General features: G+C 35.9%; 2 protein-coding genes and 2 long non-coding RNA genes across 8 annotated transcripts; 2 read left to right on the forward strand and 2 right to left on the reverse strand.

Annotated features, from left to right (window-relative positions):
* Nucleotides 1-452: 452 nt before the first annotated feature.
* Nucleotides 453-10,102, reverse strand: LOC127248056 (uncharacterized). Its single transcript, XR_007837966.1, has 3 exons — nucleotides 6,114-10,102; nucleotides 1,488-1,578; nucleotides 453-1,410 (listed from the first exon to the last, which is right to left on the reverse strand). It is a non-coding gene; the product is annotated as an uncharacterized LOC127248056 (long non-coding RNA).
* A 609-nt stretch (nucleotides 10,103-10,711) lies between these two features.
* Nucleotides 10,712-12,028, forward strand: LOC127248063 (uncharacterized). The gene is made up of 2 exons (XR_007837967.1): nucleotides 10,712-11,418; nucleotides 11,812-12,028. It is a non-coding gene; the product is annotated as an uncharacterized LOC127248063 (long non-coding RNA).
* A 230-nt stretch (nucleotides 12,029-12,258) lies between these two features.
* On the reverse strand, nucleotides 12,259-14,762 carry LOC127248062 (cytochrome c6, chloroplastic). 5 transcript variants are annotated; one of them, XM_051270220.1, is made up of 7 exons: nucleotides 14,573-14,760; nucleotides 14,320-14,494; nucleotides 14,064-14,164; nucleotides 13,863-13,894; nucleotides 13,663-13,729; nucleotides 13,292-13,498; nucleotides 12,259-12,527 (listed from the first exon to the last, which is right to left on the reverse strand). In XM_051270220.1, exons 1-6 carry the CDS (start codon nucleotides 14,633-14,635, stop codon nucleotides 13,328-13,330), a joined length of 609 nt encoding a protein of 202 aa, XP_051126177.1. In that variant the 5' UTR covers nucleotides 14,636-14,760; the 3' UTR covers nucleotides 12,259-12,527; nucleotides 13,292-13,327. The 5 variants fall into 5 exon arrangements, with proteins under 5 accessions (XP_051126177.1, XP_051126180.1, XP_051126181.1 ...); XM_051270223.1 differs by having other exon boundaries at nucleotides 13,663-13,726; nucleotides 14,573-14,758; XM_051270224.1 differs by having other exon boundaries at nucleotides 14,320-14,479; nucleotides 14,573-14,757.
* A 177-nt stretch (nucleotides 14,763-14,939) lies between these two features.
* LOC127248060 (lecithin-cholesterol acyltransferase-like 4) lies at nucleotides 14,940-20,225 on the forward strand. The gene is made up of 11 exons (XM_051270216.1): nucleotides 14,940-15,419; nucleotides 16,955-17,046; nucleotides 17,214-17,332; nucleotides 17,776-17,911; nucleotides 18,035-18,086; nucleotides 18,230-18,330; nucleotides 18,699-18,881; nucleotides 19,018-19,175; nucleotides 19,333-19,387; nucleotides 19,514-19,567; nucleotides 19,680-20,225. The coding sequence occupies exons 1-11, from the start codon at nucleotides 15,170-15,172 to the stop codon at nucleotides 20,094-20,096; spliced, it is 1,617 nt and encodes a 538-aa protein (XP_051126173.1). The 5' UTR covers nucleotides 14,940-15,169; the 3' UTR covers nucleotides 20,097-20,225.
* The last annotated feature ends 68 nt before the right edge of the window (nucleotides 20,226-20,293 follow it).

Raw genomic sequence — 20,293 nt, forward strand, 5'->3', positions numbered from 1 at the left:
GTGTTAAAAAGATAAAGAAAAAGAGAAAGAAGATTGCCCTTCTTCCAACCGGTACGGATTAACTTCATCCAATCCCACAGGGCACGTAAGGAATAGTATTACTATTACTAATACTAAACTACTAATAATAATAAGCTTGCACGTATGGCTAAGGCCGCATGCATCCTTTCATTCCTTCTTTATTATTAAATTGAGATAGCCGTTTATGCTTCCACGATATTCATTCATCACTTTTGATTTGTTCCTTTTTAATTAATTTTAATTTAAATATTCGTGGTTACTAATTAATTTAAATAGTGGAACGGAAAGCACTTCAATTCACCACTTTGAAAGCAAATTGAATACGTCAATCCCTAATTAACATCAATACAAGCACAGCACAGCACAGCAGTGGTAGAAGAATAAGATGCATTGCCACCCCACCCCACCCCACCCCACTTGATCAAGGAGGATAGCAGATATGGTAATTGGTATCTGATTCCAAAAGACACCAACCAAGGAAGGAATTCAAGATTTAATAAAGCACGGCCTCACCTCAAACCCATCTAATCTAAACCACCAAAATTTAATTAAAATATATACTGCTGCATTAAATTTACAGTACCACACACTCACATATATATATATATATATATAAAGTTAGCTAAAATAATACTTATAATAAACACTCATAGAATTCACGCATTTTTTACTTATGGAAACCAAGGGTCCGCTCCTTGTTCCTTTCTCAAGGATATGGTGTTGGATAGTTAAAAAAGTAAAAATAATTATATATTTTTTAATATGATTTTTTTAATAGATTAGGTATTTGAAGTGAGCTTTAAGTGAAAGTATATTTTAATTTGTTGAGTTTCTCATGTACGAATTGAATTTCGGAATCCTTTAAACACTATAAAACTCACATAGAAAATTTGATTAGCGGATGACGATATATATTAAGCAAAGAATATAAAGAAAGATAAGTAGATAGTCGATCTGGTAGGCTGAGACAGCCACTCCCCTCATCACCCCAAGTCATCCAATGTTGCCGACTTCACACAGGATCGATTCTTAGTACGCAAAGTTGATCATCCGTCGAGGCAGAACAATACACAAGGACAGAACCAGAAAAAGGGATTGTGGCAAGAACCCAACAACCGTATCATCCAAATACCCGATCACAAGTTTCTCTCTAGTTATCACATCTCGTAACACACCGAGCAACCCTATATTTATAGGTGTGAAGATATTGGATAAATTACTCAAATCTAAGGGAAGCCAAACTTACCTGATGTAGAGGCGAAGATGTAGGAACAACCAAGTTTGAATTTAGGCCAAAGAAGAGAAGAAATCATCCGACGACTTCGGAACCGATTCAGAGAAGTGGAAGGAATGGGTTCGACTGATTTGGGTCAGATTTGTTAAGAAAATCTGATTTTATTAGTTAGATTAAAACGGGTACGGTTTGGGTTGGTTCGAGTCAGAAATGGGTAGGGCAGAAAACATACCAACAATCTCCACCTGGTTTTTGGTCGACCATCATGGTTACATTGGGGCGCAATTGGGAGTAGGAACATGTCATCATCATCGCCATTATTCCTGCAATCTCAACACAAAGTTAATCCAGCAGAGCATATATTAATCACAAAGAAATAATACATGCTATAAAAAAAGAACAAACATGGTTTTTATCAAATGTATCAAAATTTAACACATTTAAACATGGTTTTAAGCAAATCTTTTAGCCACAACGCTTCCTTTAGAGCTTAAATTATTGCAACATATTCTGATTCAGTAGTAGATAGAGCAACAATATGTTGAAGTTGAGATTTCCAACTTATACATGAGCCACACAAAGTAAACACATAAGATGTTGAAGATTTTCTATTGGCTCTATCGTTCGCATAATTAGAATCCACATAACCTCTCAATATCAGGTCTAGTGCAAATCATCAAGTACATCACAGAGCCTATAGCATTCTTATATGACACATTTTTCATGTAATACATATCAGATTCAGACTTAGGACATTGATCTTTGCTTAGCACAAAATGAGAAGCTAGAGGCACATTAGTTGACTTTGCATCAGTGATGACTCCAAATATAAACATATTTTTAGCTTGACAAAACTGTGTATTACTTGAATTTTTGTATAAAAATCATCATAATAACTTGTTAATGACATACATTATTAATCTATATCGCTTGGAATGATCCAGAGTTTGTTGTTGAGATTATTAACGATTTTTGCCCTTTTAAGCGGTAGTCTGGTGCTAGAAAAGCTAAGGTAGACGCCACAAGAGGTAGTCACCTCCGCTCACAAGTGACCAATACATCTCCTAAGAAAGACTAAGACACGAGAGGCAAGCGGTAGCTTCCACCGCTCACAAGCGACAGCTTCTCCCGCTTGCAAGCGACAACCCAGACACCCACCGCTTCAGAATGTCAGCAGATTTTGACTAAGTGTTCCAACTGCAGCGGTACAGCCATTCCACTAGGCCTAGCAAAAATTAACCCGACCTGATAACCCGACCTGAATCTGACCTGAAATAGTTGGATTTGGGTTGAGATTTTTGACCCAATTAATAATTTGGTCAAACCCGTTTAACTCATTTAATTAAATGGGTCACGTTAAGGTCTATATTTTCGACCTGAAACTAACCCGTCTAACCTGTTTAATTAATATTATTTTAAATTTAAATATATTTTTAAAATTTTATCAATACAATTCAATATTTATGGCCAATTTTATAAAAATAAATAATAAAAAATAAAGGATTGTGTTGTGTACTATTATGTAGTGTTTGTTAATTCAATTCTTGAATATCGGTTTCATGATATGAATAAATAATTTTTTGCTTTAATATGTATATATACTATGCATTTAAAATTTTTTTTAATATAAATTATAATTTTAAATTAAAATTTAAATATTTTAGATTTAAACGGGTTATATGAGTCAGATTCAGGTTGACCCGATTAATAAAAGGTCAGGTTAAGGTGGCAAATATCAGCCTATTTAATTAAATGGGTTAGGTTCATGTCAAGAGTTTTGTAACCCGTTTAAGCTGACCCGAACCTGAACTCGACCCGACCTGATCCGTTTGCCAGCCCTACATTCCACTTCCAGCCAACACAAGCAAGCCTAGCTGCGCTGATGCCCTCCAGTCCTTCGGAAAGCGAGGAAGATCTGAACCCTTACTATCCTATGCAAACGAAGCGGGCTCCGTAGGAGTTATGGCAAACAACTGCTTCAACATAATAACTGTCATCAACCGCCTAACTGCCTAGCAACTGCTTGTAACCGTTCCATTCCGCATACTATAATTAGGGCCAGAAATCTCTCTGTAAATATACTTCGATTTTTGAGTATTTTAGCAATTAATTTCTGCGCAATCTAGTTGTCTTCTTGTTCTTTGAGAGCTCCAACCCTGTAAGGGAGTTCTCTACAGAAATATCCAAGGGAGTAGGGATTTCTCTTCTCCCTTGACCAAGACTTTACTGCTTTATAAGAGTAGCTTACTGCTTTCAATTACAACTTTGTAGTTTTAACATTTCCAGCTTTATTAGTGAGTAATGAAATATCATGCAGTTCTTCATCCACATTTCTTCCATATTTTATCCACACTTACATAAACTCTGAATTTAAAGAATTTCATATCACTGGTTTAGAGCACGAGAAGAATTGATTATCTGAGCATTGTCTTTTGCCAAAAGCGTTTTCAAGGTAGTTTAATGTAGTTAAGTACGCAGAAGCCTTATCGACCTGCTTAGCTACTGTTCTAAATTCAATTTTGATTAAAAAGAGGTAACATAAAGGTAAAGCCACTAATGAGGCAGAAGTTGGGGTAATTCACGGGGCATAGACGATGGTCTATTAGGTCACATAAATTCCTAGTGACAGTAGGGTTTCTTTCTTATAATATTTCGATTCTGGGTATCATTGAAGTCTTGTTGTAAATCCCTTAAGGTCAAATTCCAGTGTTAAGAGTTCTTTACAATTCAGTTTATGTATTTACATTATCTCCTTCCACCGCTTCTATATTATACATATATCTCCGTTAACACACCTACACCACTCGCTCATTACATCCAGGAAAGTCTAGCCATTTAGTAACGCATAAGTCAGACACAACACCTCTCCCTCACTCTCCGCTGCTTACATATATACATATACATATTGTGCCATCCGCTCATATCCCGATCACTCGGTAATCGCCATCCGCTCATGTCCCGTTCACTCGATAATCGCTTCCGCTCATATCCCTTTCATTCGGTTACCGTTGGCACTTCACTGCTCGCACACGTCCCCGCTCGCCTTCGCTCGCTCTTTACCGCTTTCACTTACCGCTTTCCTTAGACTAGAATTCTGGATCCGTTGCAGAGCGGATCTTTTACTGCATTTTTCGTCTCTTTTTCAAGATCTCTACTTTTTTTAAATTCAGTGTTCGACCTGGAAACTCACCAGTAAAAATAGTATAAATAATTGTGATAACTACTCAGGGTCTACAACTACAATTTTTACTATATCTGGCCGCTTTTTTTTATAAACACTCACTTAGTGGTTTTCGAACATAAATTCCCTCTGAAATTGTACAAATTACATTCCAATAGTTATCAATTAGACATACACAATCGTTTCAGGACTTTCTCAATACATGCAGATTAATTTAACAAAAGTGTAGAAGCAGTCATATCTCTAATGATGTTCATACAAAAAATGTTCTTTGCATATCCCAAATATTTCATGTTCAAACTTCTTGCTCAAACAATCATTAACATGCTTGATAGTATTCACACAAGGACTGATCAATAACATGTCATCTACATAGATAAGTAAGAAAACATGAAAATCATTTGATCTCATAAAATACAAGCAATGATCAAAATTACTTATTGTGAATTTTAAAGATCTCATGCACTCATCAAACTTAATGTTCCACTGTCTAAGTGATTGTTTCAAGCCATACAAAAATTTCTTCAGTAGACACACATGATTAGACTTACTTTTATCTACAAAACCATCAGGTTATTTCATATAAATTTTCTCACTTAGATCACCATGTAGGAAAACAGTTTTAACATCCATTTATTTTAGTTCCCAATTAAACTGAACAACTAAGACAAGCATGATCCTAATAGTAGTATATTTAACCACATGTGAGAAAATTTCAGTATAATCAATCCCTTTTTTTTTTAGTGAATCATTTTGCTACCAACCTAACTTTAAATCTAACATTATTATTTTCATTTTTGACTTTGAAAATTCATTTGCATTCAACAATATAGCAATTAGTTGGCCTAGGAACAAGAATCCACGTATTGTTAACATGCAAAGAATTCATTTCATCATGCATTGCATTTAACCTTTTTTCAGCATGTTTAGATTTAATAGCCTCTTCATAGGACCTAGGTCTAAGTCTAGGCCTAAGAACAAAAAGTGTTACAACTGTGAGAAACTCAACCATTATGCTAAAACATCTAACTTTGTAAAAACATCTAAATGTTCATCAATGTTTCGATTCAAATCAAGTTTAAAACGTAAAACTTTTCAAGTAAAAACAGTTTGTTTGACAAAAATTTTTCCATGTAAAGCTTTTCTAATCTTTCCCATAATTCTTTTGTAGACTCAAGTTTTCCTATCTTTCTAATCACATAATCAGATAAGTTCAAGATAATCAGAGAATAAACACATTCATCTATTTCAACGTTTCTTTCATCAGTCATTAATGCATTATAATCACCATCAATTGCTTTGGAAACTTTTTGAGTTACTAAAAGTCCTCTAATTTTTTGTTGCCAAATTGAGAAATCAATTTTTCCATCGAATGGTGCATACAGACGACATATTGACAAATATTTAACACATTCACATAGAATGACTATTAGTTTGTCAACCACCTACTCCTTTGGGAGCAACTTGGTACGTAATAGCCAACTCACGCACACAACCAAGTATTTCAAATATGATTTCACTAACTATCAGTGATCAACTACTTACTTGCTCTTGGAGCAGCCAGTTACATGATTGTAGTATCCACACATCAAACAGGATCAAACAAGAATATCAAGTATTAATCACCAAGATGTATCGCACATAAATCACAAAAATTTAGGGATAGCCTTTCGTTACCAAATCTGATTTTTACAGTGTTGAACCCGTGTCCAATCTCAAGATGTGCTCTGATACCAATGTTCAGTTTCTTTTGTACGAATTGAACTTCGGGAATCTTGTAAAAACTATAAAACTCACACAGAAAACTTGATTAGTGGATAACGATATATATTAAGCAAAATCAGAATATAAAGAAAGATAAATTGATAATCGATCAGGTTGGTTCAGATTCACAGTCACTCCCTTTACCACCCCAAGTCATTCAATGTTGCCGACTTCACACAAGATCGATTGTTGGTACGCAAAGTCGATCATCCATCGAGGCAGAACGATACATAGGGAAAAAACTAGAAGAAGGGATTGTGGCAAGAACCCAGCAACCGTATCATCCAAATACCCAATCACAAGTTTCTCTCTAGTTATCACATCTCGTAACACACCGAGCAACCCTATATTTATAGGTGTGAAAAAGTTGGATAAATTACTCCAATCTAGGGGAAGCCAAACTTACCCGATGCAGAGGCGAAGATGTAAGAACAACCAAGTTTGAATTTAGGCCAAAGAAAAGAAGAAATCATCCGACGACTTTGGAACCGATTCAGAGAAGTGGGAGGAATGGGTTCAACTGACTTGGGTCAGATTTGTTTAGAAAATCTGATTTTATCGGTTAGATTAAAACGGGTAGGGTTTGGGTCGGTTCGGGTCAGAAAAGATAGGACAGACAACATACCAACATAATTTGATGTAATTTTAAAAAATAATTACTTAATATGAAGTTTTAGAAAAAATAAAATTTATTTTTATCCTTTTACTTTAACATGTATAATGCAAAAATGCCAACAAAAACACTTTGGTGTGTTTCTTTTATCAATTACTATTTAAATTGTATATTTTTCAATATATATATGTATATATATTTTCTAAAATATTTTATTAAATATTAAACCAATTTTCTCCCTACTCAACTAAAAATAACATACTTATATTCCTTTAATAGTTGAGTTAGTGATATAAATATATCTTATTACTTATATAAATTAAACATAATACTATAGGTGATGGATCACATGCTAAATTTAATTAGTTAAAATAATTTTGTAGACATCAGCACAAATGCAAATAATTTCCTACGGAATATTTTCAATAAAATGAAAGCTAATCACATTACAATCCTTAAATATAACAATAAGTATATATAATTAATTACTTTCAAATAATTAAATATTGAGATATAAATATCAAACTCTTGTAAATAAAATGTTTAAGCATCACCTTGAGGACTAGGCCACGGATATCCTTGTGTTGTGTAGGGTAATTAATATATAGTCCACAAGAGTCATTTAATTCCATTTCACACTGAATCGAGTCCGACTTTGTCAATGGCCCAAGTTCACTTACCTTTTTTTTATTAGACGGCCCAAAAAAATTAAAATTAAAGACCTCACTATCAATATTAATTATTAAGATTATTTTCAGTTTCTGCATTGAAGTAATTAAGCAAGGAAGGATCATCGTTTATCAGTAGTAGTAGTAGGAGTATTATATTTCAAGAGAAATTAAAGAAGCCTTAGCTTACAAAAAAGGAAGGTAATTAATTAAGTGAAATAATTTGACATGGAACATGACTTGACAGCATATACATATCTATATATATGGATTAAGACTGATTGATGTGTAGTCTTTATGGAGGCTGCTAAAGCAAAGGGTTGATGGGCTAACTGTGTTATTGATTAATTATTATGAGTTGGGTTATGGCGAAATTAACAAGAAAGACAGACACACAGACAGACAGACGGCAGAGCAAATCATATTAATTAGTAAGGCAGCGACACGTAAATATATATATATATATATATGATGGGTAGATAATTAGTCCAAATCTGTCTTGGAAAAAAGGTGATTGCCAATTAAAGTTGATTATAATGTATGCAAGTGTTGACTAGTCTAATCTGTCATCCCCTAATTTGGGTTTGTTTTGCTCAACCAAAACGCTAAATTCGATTCCCATAAATATTATCAAATTATACAATCAACCAAAAGAAAAACAAGTTAGTTAATAATTTTATACAAAATATCATTTTTTATATTAGTCTATTCCATCTTACACCAAAGAAAACAACAATACATACCTAAATGAATTATTTGATTGGATTAATTCCTATTACTTATTAAAGAAACAGAGGCACAGCTGTATTTATTTAATTTAGTACTAGTATTAATTATTTATTAGTAGTCGCCTTCAGTTAATTTAGACGTAGCCAGCCGTAGGCCCATAGTGGAGTTGAATTTAGTTTAGTTAAGTTGGGTTGGCTCAAGTGAGCAAAAACCAACCCTACACAATGCAACACAATATACATATGTTTTTTAACTAATAATGAACCAACAGAATGCACCACAACTAACCTACACACACAGTATGCACAAACCATACTAGACTAGTCTAATAACAATGTAACTCCAAGTCCCTGCCCGTAAGGGTAAAGGAGCTTGGCGGTGGCGCAGGGGTTAGACTTGTGAAGGTTGTTATTATTATTGTTGTTATTATTATTATTATGTTATCTCTTTCTTTTTGCTGTTTCTTCCTGTCCAAACAATCATGTCTATGCTACACCATAATCACTATTGAATAATTATGAATTAATCTCCCAACACCTTGCTTCCTTGCTGGCTAGCTTGTATAATCACAAAACCAAAAGTGGATGAATGAATTAAATAATAATGAAAGATGAACCAACAACTTACCTGGGGACTGCACTGATGATTCATACGGTGGTCTGTGTTGTCTAATCCGCCGGCGGCCGGAGAGAATCTATCTATCTATCTAACTCAGGAGGAGATGATGGATCCATCCATAGCTAGCTATACAGTGCAGAAATTACAATACTAGTATTTATTAACTATTACCATCATTATTCATTGTTGGTGATCAGTGATTGAAGCTGCTAGGATGACCTGATCTACCCAAATCCAAATCCAAATACAAAATTTGAAAAAGATGATATTAATCTCATCAGAAGCAAAAATAATTAAGAAAGAAAACTAAAGAAGCTGATGAGAGAGGAGGAGGGTCATTAATTAAGACATATATATATATATATATGTATGATCTGAAGTAGAATTCAAAGCATGGGTTTGGTATTGAACCAGATCATGCTGGCAGCTTCAACCTCTCAAACCAACATAGAAGAGATCGACAACGTGCTACATAGTACAGTAGACAAGTAATCATCATCAATTCATGATATATCTCTATGTTTCTCTAGGGCTAGGACTATAGGACTAGGTAGGAGGTATATATATATATATATGTATGTATGTATGTATGGTGTGTATTGGCCTTAGCAATAGGAAAGAGGGAGGAATTGGGTATGCGTACACGCCTGCCTGCTTAATTACCACACGAGACGAGATGGAACGAATCCCTCGCGCGCCTGCAAACACTGCTGCCTTTTCTCTCTCTCTCTCTCTCTCATCTGTGTGTGTGTGTGTGTGTGTTTGAGACCACCTTTAATTAACGACACACATATGTATATATTATATGTATAGCTGGTATTTTCTGCCCTAATTAATTGGTTAGTCCTACATACACACACCCAAACATACGTACAGCTATGGATGCATTGACGACAGACGCTGACTTCGATCTTCTTCTCCTTCTTCTTCTTCTTCTTCTTCTTCTTCTTCTTCTTCTTCTTCCTTCGTGCTCTCAAAGCTAAGTAACTGATCGATCGAGTGATTAATGAGCATCCACCTAACTTAATTTTCTGGTTCTGCTCCAGGATCCATCCAAAACTCTACCAAGGAGATGAGATAGGGTAGCACGGCACAACGCAGCACATTGGAGTTGGAATAGGAATAGCCGAATAGGGTCAGATAGGAGGACCACATCCCTCAACTAATCTGCTCTTAGCTTTATGAAATTAATCAATAAATAATTAATTACACCAAGACTGGTCCATGCATAGATAATACTACTATAATACATACACACCCAGAGAGAGAGAGAGAGAGAGAGAGAGAGAGAGAGAGAGAGAGAGAGAGACAATAAGCCCCTAAAATTAACTGCTTCCACGACACGTACAATTATTGATTTATTTAAATGTCCCGCTGTCAATACACGCACACTGATCTGCAGTATATAAATACGTACACAATTAATTGAATTGTATTAATTAATTCGTATATGCCTCTAGCTAGCTACTTCTTTAAATTGGCATCTCGCCAATAAGTAGCATGCATTATCTGTCTCCATTACATTGTCATTGCGGCCGGGTTGACGATAATTAGCATGTACGTATATACTAGTATATCAGTTATTAAACAAATTAATTAATTAATGGCACTGAGCTGAGCTGAGGTAGCTAGCTAGGCACAGGACACACGCAAGTTAAAGGCGACGTGGATATGAGATCCAAAAGATGCAGTGCAGTGCAGTGCAGACAGCATTATATAGATATATTATTATTATTATTCTTATTCTTATTATTATTATTATTATGATGTTGGTTTGTTTAGATTAGATTAGACCTAAAGGTTTGTTAGGTTGGGTTTGGGTCACATGGTGATGTTTTTATATAATTGTGAAATTAATTAGCTAGCTAGCTAGGTTTGGGGGGCAGAGCAGCACAATTTAATTTGACCTTTGGGGCTTTAATTTGTTTGATGAGTAGTAGTAGTAGTAGTAGTAGTATTAGTAGGTAGGTAGGTAGGTAGGTAGGTAGGTAGGGTGGACAGCTGGATAACTGCCCCCAATTAGTAGTTGTTTTCTGTACACTGCTACATTGCATTTGCATTTGCATGGCCTCCCCATTTCTAAAGACTGAAAAAACGCTGCTACTAGTACTAATACTAATACTAATAATAAAGAATAGGTTAACTAACTGCTATGCAAGGAGAGAAACACATCTTTGTCTTTAGCTCTGGATTGTTCTTCGATCCGACAGACAATAATATAATATTATTTTGATGTAGACACAAAAGAGGTGGAGGACTGGGGTGGCCCGGGTGACCTTAGCTAGCTAGAAGAAGAAGAAGAAGAAGGACCACATACACACATGCATACTCATTATATATATAATTTGTGTGGGTTGGATTAGTGGATAGGGTCACATGGCTTTGCCTTGTATTTTCGTCTCAATAGCCTTCCTTCCTTCCTTCCTTCCATTGTCATGTGATCATTAAGGTTCATTTTGTTTTGCTTGCCTCTGTCTGTCTGTCTGTCTGTGGGAGTATATTAAAGCTGCCTGTCATCATCATCATCCTCCTCCTCCTCCTTCACGTTCAGCCAGGCCAGACCAGGGAGACCTCTGCAACCTATTTTACGGTCGCTCTCTCAGCCACCAATTAATTAATCATCAAATTACTGCTATCTATCTCTCTATCTATCCATCTACTAATCTACATCTTTTATGGGTTGTTCTCAAAATTACGAGAATCAGCCAGCAAGTACTTAATTAATTAATCATGACTTGTTCATCTCAAAAATGAAAAAAAAAAAAAAACCAAGGATTACATTACATATGATATATATGATAATAGATAGATATTTGCTCTCAAAATGAAGTAGGTAACGTCATGTTAATTAATCATTTTCTTCCCATGGGTTGGGTATTGGGAGTATGTTTATGTATGGTAATAGTAGCAGCAATGACAGACAGACAGACAACGTCATGTTAATTTTAGGCAAGATTTATGATTTCTTTTCATGCCTTGACAGACACACAGCCTACTCTGCTACTACTGCTGCATCAAAAGCCGATCCACCGTTCAGGCCAATGGAAATGGATTATTATTATTATTATTATTATTATTCAGTGAGTGCAGCTAGCATAGCATGCATTTTGTTTTTGTCTCATTCATGACTGGAACGGATATTGCGCAAGGACAATGCATCGCAACTTGTAATATTGATATTAATATTAAGATGCCCAGAACATTGATTGATTAATTAATTAATTAATCACCGATTCCATCTCTCTACTGTATATACACCCTAACTAACTAAACAAACTAGCCGCCCGCCACTCACTCCCATCATCACCTTATGTTATTTCGATTCATTTTCTTCCTTTAGGCTTTCTCAGTATATTCAATTTAGGAGCAACCCAGCAAGTAAGTTCATCCAACTTTTTTCTAATTTAGCGTCAAGTCATGTTACCAAGTATATAATAAAGAGGCGGGTTTGTTATCATCTAAATTATATACAATCCAAAATGCATCTAAAACAAGTTTCCAGCAATAGTTGTAAAGTCTTGAGATATTATCAAATGCAAGTCCAACTACAGCTACGTTATTTGGGCCAGTCCCCAGTCCCAGACCATTCGAGATCCAAGTAAGTCCCAGGGTGAGGAAAGAACATCCTAAATGATTAAAGACCGCTTGCTGTTGCTGCCTGCCTCTAACAAACACACGCATGATAGGGCACATGATGAACTACAAAAACAGAATATTGATGTTACTGTACAAAAATTATGAAATACAGTGTACACCAAATATAGTTTTCATATCAAGTATCCAATTAATTGTGTTTGATGAATTAAGGAAGGGTATCAGAAAGAAATAACCTTTGAACTTGTCACCCTTAGAGAGCAAGCCCAATATGGCTATCCTATGATGCCCACTTTATCCAAGGAATGGGAAGAACAACACTCAAAAATAAATTAATAATACAAAGGCTTGATGGAAAGAAAAAAACGAACCATAATGAAAATATACTTTAAAATGGCTTGCAAATTACATTTATTTATAAGACTAGGAATCTATCTATATAACATGAACATAAAATTTTCCAACCAACAAAAGAAATACACAACAAAAATTGTTCAATACATCTATATAAATATTATGTAGCAGGCTACCAATTACTCTCTACCCAACAGTCCATCGGAACAAAAAAATGGTAGATGGTCATAATGAATCAAGTTTATTATTCAACAGTTTTCAATCTATCTCCATTATCAATAAAATTTATTAATTGTTACAAAACAACCCATAGTTTGAAGCTACAAGAAATTTGTAGCCAAAAGTGAACTTAAAAAAGTTCATTTCAGATAAGATGTATTCATGATGCCTAAGTAAAGAGTAAAGTAGTAACGTCCCAACTAATTGTGGGGCAAACATTTCAAATACAGTACTGATGTGCATGGTTTAATTTAATTATATATGAGGAGGTAGCTAGATAGGTATATGGTAATTACTTGTGAATATTGGGAGGCAGGGAAGCTTGAAATGAATTAAGGGCGCGGTTCAGATGGTTGCATGGTGGTGGTGCTGGGCCATCCTCCTCCTCCAAGGCCTTGATCAGCCAGCGACTTCACAAATCCAGCCAACACTTTAATCTCATCTTCAGTTAGTCGAGGCCCGAATGTGCATTGTCCTCTGGGCGTGCATTTCTCCCCAAACCCCTGCATCATATGCATGCATATACACATGATAATAATGATGATATACATACACAAACAGGAAGGAAGGAATGCATTCAAACAGTATAATTAATTTGTTCTTATTGTTGTTGTTCATCTATGAATGTGATCATTAATCATGGATCCCAACTTCCTTAAGTACTTACTGGCATTCTTCCTTTCCCATAGTACGTCACTTTAAATATTTCCTCTTCTGTATCGACTCCATTCCTGCTATGAAATACTACTACTATATAATTAGATGAGTGAGACCGACATGGAGGCTTATTATCATTATCGTTGTTAGTATTCTGTTGCCCTTAAATGAATTGAATGCGAATGTGAATGCGAATGTGATGATGCGTACCTTTGAAGGTCTTCCAAGAAAAGTGTAGCCCCCTGTTTGTCAAAAGTTGCAACACAGCGAGTGAGGGATGGAGGACGATCAATCAATCCATCAACAAATTAGTTAATTATGCATTCTCAAACATCTCGGATGGGATGGGATGGGATGGGATGGTCGGTCGGTGAGTATTAATACTATTATAAACTCACTTCACTCACTCACCGGCTGTATTATGTTCCCTCCAGCATCATGGCATCCAATGCATGCTCGCCGGAACAAGCTGGAGCCTCCTTTCTCAACATCTACCGTTTGCCCCGCCGACACTGTATCCGCCGTCGCGAAATATATTTATATATACATAACCTCCATAAGCATCCACTCCAGGCACACACAGATAGATACAGAGACACAGACACAGAAGAAGAAGAAGAAGAAGATAGTAGAGTCGACATTAATTAATTAATTAATTGCCATTTGCCTGCTGGAGGAGGGAAGCAGATAGGAGGAGATAAGGCTACGACTGCAGCCACGAGTGGCGTCGCTAACCATTTCAACTTCACATCCCTTGGGAAGATGAAATTCCATTTTCCAACTGGACCAGCAGCAGCCTCGTAATCGTAATTGCCCACTCTCTTCCCCTGAAAATGAAAAGCCTGTAAGATAAAAAGCCTTAAATCTCTCTCTTGTGGAACTAAACCACAACTGAATTGATTATTGCCGCAAGTACCTACCTGTCCCGGCGAGGGCGAGGGCAAGGGCAAGGGTGAACAATTGGCTTTAAGCGCCGGCTGCATTCTCCCCCGACTCTTTCTTTCACTAATTCGTCTTTCCTCTTCTTCCTCTGGTTTGGTTTGAAGAAGGACCAAGTGACGGCTGAGCAAGCATCAACGAGTCTGTCTATTACTTATTTATTATTTATTTTTCTACGTAGCGTATGTCAGTATGTATGTATGTATATATCTACCTGTCCTGTCTGTATATCAAATTTGTGATTGACCGTCGACCGATCCGATATAACGTAAACGTGTACAGTTGAATCACCGCATGCCGCGACCACCACCACCACCACCAATAATAATAATAATAATAATAATAATAAACCTTATCTCCTCCCTTTCCCAACTATCTCCCCCTCCTCCTCCCTTTCCTATCATCAGCCGTATCCGCCACGGCTTTCTTCCCCTCCTGTTTCATCTCCCTCCCAACTACTTGCAATCTCCTCCTCGCTCTGCACCCACCAATTTTAGGTTAATTTTTTACCGGTGAGCACTGGGGTTTCTCTCTTTTGATTGGCTGGCTTAGCAGAAGTAGTTTTTTATTTATTGAAGATGGCGGTGTTGTTGGAGGACATTGTTAAGTCTCTGGAGTATCTCTTGAAGCTTGTCGGAAAGAAAACCCAGGAACAGTCGTATGTGGATCCCTCACTTGATCCGGTCCTCCTCGTTCCGGGTATTGCCGGTTCTATTCTCAACTCTGTGGACAACAAGACTGGTAACAAGGAGCGGGTTTGGGTTCGGATTCTTCGGGCTGATCACGAGTTCCAGGATAAGCTTTGGTCTTTCTTCGATCCCGTTACTGGTTGGTCACTTCCTTATGTCTTGAATTTACTTTTGAATCATTGCTTGCTTTAGTTCTAGCTTTCTTGAATTCTCGCAGTGAGTTTATAGAACCTGTTGAATGTTACATATCAAAAAGTTCATTCCGTTGCTGTCAGAAGAATCTACTGCAAGTCCTGTCTTTAATTGGTTAAATGAAATGCGCAAAAATGTACACTAAATGCAACTTAACTCTTAAGCGCATGTTTACTATGGTGAAATGAAAACTAATTGGTTGTCCACAGTGTTGGTTGAATCCTGTTTTTCTTTTTCTTTTTTTTTTTCTAATAGCTCTAGTTTTAAGCTTTGATTTTCGAGATTATCATCTCGGGCGTGTGTGCTGAATACGGATCTTGTGGAATATTGTGGGACTCCCTATTACTTGGTGCATCTCCAACCCAGCGAACCATTAGGGTTGGCTTTTTTTAGAGTGTCTAACGCCAAAAATTGGTGTTGCCCTGAAACATCGCCAATTTTTGGCGTTGTTCTACTTTTTTTATTATTTTTTATTTTTTTAATTTATAAAATTATAAATTTGATTTTTAAATTTAATTTTTATTTTTTAAAATTTTTTAAATTTTATTTTAAGTTATAAAAATAAAAAATTGTTTAAAATAATAGGAAAAATTGAATATTTGAAGAATAATAGTGAAAAATAAAGTTATGGTTGGAGTAAAATTCCTGTAGCAACTGCAAATAGTTAAAACTGGATAAATGGAGTGGATGGGTTGGAGATGGCCTTATAAGAGCCTATTTTATTTATAAGGGTGAAAGACTACTTCACTTAATACTAATTGATTTTAAGCTGAAATTCTATATCCTTTTTAATATGATATAATTGTTCTGTGTCCGTATTAATTATTGATTTATTTAGATTTTCGAGATTATCATCTCGAAGAGAGAGTGTTGATATTTCCTCACATTAGAATATTGTGTGGAATATTGTAGGAACTCTCTTTTACTTAGGGCTAGTCCACTTAAAATCAACCCGGATCCGTTCTTAAATATGGTTCTCCCAATTAAGGGTTATTCACTTAAAATCAATTGATTTTAAGTTGGAACTCTGAATCACTTTCTTAACATGGTATCAAAGTCATGGTGTATGTATTTGGTATTGATCCTGTTTGAATTTTTGAGATTTACTTCATCTAATATGATATCAAATCCTTCGGTCTTGAGTTTGAGTTTCACGTACAAGTTTTGCGTTTATCCCCCTCAAGGGGGCGTATTGGTTGACTCCCATTTGTAGATAAATAAATAAATGATGTGTATCCCCAATAGCTTAACCTTTTAGGTGAGACAGCTCATTTACATCATCTAATACATAGTAAACATGACCAAAGATGGTATTGCATGATCTGAATCTGCAAGGTCTCATATAATCCAGTCTATTCAATTAACATTTTCGGACTCAGCAGCAGATTTGTCCCTATCATGAATAAGATGTATTCTTAAGTTCTATTCTTGTTTTGGCGAGTTTTCTCAAAGTGACTAGATGACAATATATCCTTGCAACAGGTAAAACAGTGACCATAGATGCTGATACACATATTGAGGTTCCCCAAGACAGATATGGCTTATATGCTATTGACTCATTGGATCCTGATATGGTGGGTGACCACTGGGCTCTTTATGGTGGATTGCATATTTCCATTATCTTCTTATGTTGCTCTTTTATTAAGACGGGCATTGTCGTTATTTACTTTTGATCAATTTTTGTTTTCACATTTTCAGAATAGATGATATATGCCTTAAAAGTTTCCTGCTTGGATTGCAGGTTATTGGCTGTGATTGTGTATATTATTTTCATGATATGATACTTGAACTTCTCGAATGGGGATACCAAGAGGGAACAACACTATTTGGGTTTGGATATGATTTCCGTCAAAGCAATCGGTAACTGCCAGATTCTTTAATAAGATTTGGTTGCTCAGGAAGTTTGTGCATTGGAATATATATGTAGTTCTTGTTTGGAGTTCTAAGATTCAACCAGATGCATTCTCTCTATCATAGACCACATTAGAATGTATGTGATTTTTCTTTGTTAGTTGTTCAGTATTCATTTGATATTCCTAATTTGGAAGGTTAATATGAGGGTTATTACCTTATTGTTGAAATGGTTTATTTCTGTGTAGCTTTCATATGGTGTGGTCTCGGATCATCATCTGCTATGCTCTTTAGGCTTTTTGCTGACCACCTGAATTTAACCGCTTGGAGAATTTTTGAATACCTTTGCTTATCTTTGTTACATTTTTTCGCAGCTTTTGTGAATGATAATTTTCACTTGTTTGGGTTGGAAATAGTCATGGCAATTTAATATTGCATTCTCATTTTTATAGGTTCCAGGGAACATTGGAACGCCTCGCATCAAAGCTTGAGTCTGTGTACACTGCATCTGGTGGAAGAAAAATGACCATTATAAGTCATTCCATGGGTGGGCTTCTTGTAAAATGTTTTATGAGCCTGCACAGCGATGTAATATTCTCAATTTTTAAAGATTCTGTTCTATTTAGTTTTCTAGCTCTCTCCTTGTTTTTACTGTTAAAATTGCTCTTTTCTCATACAACCTGGTGAACTAACTCTGAGTGTTATTTATAGATCTTTGAGAAGTATGTCAAAACATGGATTGCAATAGCTGCACCATTTCAAGGTATGAGGTTCTTTGATCAATTACATTGATCATTAATGTGACCAAAATGGCATTGAAATAGTGAGAAACTATATTACACCTGTTTTCTACATATTTCAGACATATTATCTGAAGATCAATCCTACTTATATGAATCTCAACAGGTGCACCCGGATATGTTACCTCCTCATTATTTAATGGAATGACATTTGCTGAAGGTTGGGAACAGAATTTTTTTGTATCAAAATGGAGCATGCACCAATTGGTATGGAGTTCACAAATTTTTTTCCCAACTTCTGCTTGATGATTCCTCCTTATCTTAGTCTACTAATTTGCTCCACATCAACCATCATATTGTTTTCTATCCGTTGAATCTTGACTCGACCATGTGTATATTTAGTAACGACATATGATATGATTGTACTAGTAAAAACCTTGCTTTTGTTGCTTAATATCATCAAATCTATACCTTTTGTTTTGGTAAGATTTTTCATCACTAACTTCCTTGATATGATTTAGGCTTTGTTATGTGTCATGAGTTTCACCTTTGCATTATGTTCTACTTGTTACAGTAATTTATTAGTAATTTATCTATTACCTTCAAATAATCTGCAAGCATCTTTTGTGTTTCAGCTGGTTGAATGCCCATCAGTTTATGAATTGATGGGTTGTTTTGAGTTTAAATGGGACCACCCTCCACTTCTTGAAATATGGAGACAGAAATGTGATAGTAATGGAAATTCCAGGGTAATACTTGAATCTCATCCTCCTGACGAACTTGTTCCCATTTTTATTGAGGCTCTTTCGGCAAATAAGGTGAGCTCTCATCTGAGTTCTGCCGGCTATTTGGCACATGACTGAGTTGATACTTCCTTTCCATTCTATATGAATTATAAGTACATTGTAACTTTTCTATTATATGATTCTTATTTTCTAGCAATGTCTTTTGCAGGTCACTGTAGATGGTGTTGACATTCCCTTACCATTCAATATGGAAATATTAAAATGGGCAAGCGAGACCGTCAAGATATTACACTGTGCTGAGATGCCCAGTCAAATCAAATTCTACAATGTTTATGGAACAGGGCTTGAGACACCCCATAGTGTTTGGTACGAATTTTTTCCTTAAAAGCAATAGCACCCCCAAAATATATAGGCTATGATCTTTTTATAATCTTTCTTACTGGCAACGCGGAAAGTGTTATTTGGTGCTTGAGCTTATCAGGACCTTGGTTATGCTGCACTCTCACGAGTTTTTCTGCTGCAGTTATGGAAGCGAGGATGCGCCTGTTACGGATTTGCAGCAGTTACCTACTCTTGAGGTAAAATTCTTGGAGAAACCTTAATCCTATTCACAAGTTACTTTGTTTTCTTAATCTATATGATATTGTTAGCCTTTTGTCAGTTCTTAGAGTTACTCAGACATTATATTTTGAACTTTTCTGAAGGCAAAATTCATAAATGTGGATGGTGATGGAACTGTTCCAGCAGAATCTTCTAAGGTGTGTTTTCAATACGGCAGTTGTAATAGTTGATGGAATTGCAGTTTAAATAGTGGTGTTTGTCTAGTTGTGATATTAATTAAGTCTGAGGGCATTGCTTGATTCTCCATAGGCTGATGGGCTTCGTGCCGAAGCAAGGGTTGGAGTGCCTGGTGAACACAGGGGGATCCTCTGTGACAGACATGTCTTCAGAATTTTGAAGCATTGGTTGAAAGCAGATCACGATCCGTTTTACAATCCCATTAATGACTTTGTGGTTTTACCCACGGCCTTTGAACTTGAAATCCTCAAGAAGGAAGGTTTGCGGATTGCAGCCCCTCCTCTCGCAGAGGATTGGGAAGTCATTGGTAATGATGAAGACTGCTGCGAAGATGTGGAAGAGATGAAGCCATCAGTGACTTCAATTTGTGCTTCCGTTAACACAGGGAGTGGTGATACACAAGAACAGCTGCTTGCAAAGGTTGTAATTAAACCGCCTCAAAATGATGGTGAAAAGCTAACTGCGGTGTCTGTGTCAGCAAGTGCTTAGAACACAGCAGCATGAAACGCACTTATACGTATGTAAATAGTATTTGCATCTATATATCCACGTCTGCTGAAGCTCATTGTATGTATACTATATTATAGTGTGCAAATATTGACGTGAAATGTTGTGATATATTGTGATCTCATCCTTGTGCATTTCAAAGATATTTGACCTACAACATTACATGCAATGAGTTTGCG

Source organism: Andrographis paniculata, unplaced genomic scaffold, assembly GCF_009805555.1.
Source record: "Andrographis paniculata isolate CXL003 unplaced genomic scaffold, ASM980555v1 Contig32END, whole genome shotgun sequence".
In the NCBI taxonomy this organism is placed as follows: domain Eukaryota; kingdom Viridiplantae; phylum Streptophyta; class Magnoliopsida; order Lamiales; family Acanthaceae; genus Andrographis; species Andrographis paniculata.

Excerpts from the sequence above, each read along its gene's own strand:
- LOC127248060 (XM_051270216.1), top strand. The coding sequence starts at position 15,170 with ATGGCGGTGTTGTTGGAGGACATTGTTAAGTCTCTGGAGTATCTCTTG. Across the intron at positions 17,912-18,034 it reads TTATGAGCCTGCACAGCGAT|ATCTTTGAGAAGTATGTCAA; the intron begins GTAATATTCTCA and ends TGTTATTTATAG. Across the intron at positions 19,176-19,332 it reads GAGACACCCCATAGTGTTTG|TTATGGAAGCGAGGATGCGC; the intron begins GTACGAATTTTT and ends TTTCTGCTGCAG.
- LOC127248062 (XM_051270220.1), bottom strand. The coding sequence starts at position 14,635 with ATGCAGCCGGCGCTTAAAGCCAATTGTTCACCCTTGCCCTTGCCCTCG. Across the intron at positions 13,730-13,862 it reads TTCTTGGAAGACCTTCAAAG|CAGGAATGGAGTCGATACAG; the intron begins GTACGCATCATC and ends AGTATTTCATAG. Across the intron at positions 13,499-13,662 it reads ATGGGAAAGGAAGAATGCCA|GGGTTTGGGGAGAAATGCAC; the intron begins GTAAGTACTTAA and ends CATATGATGCAG.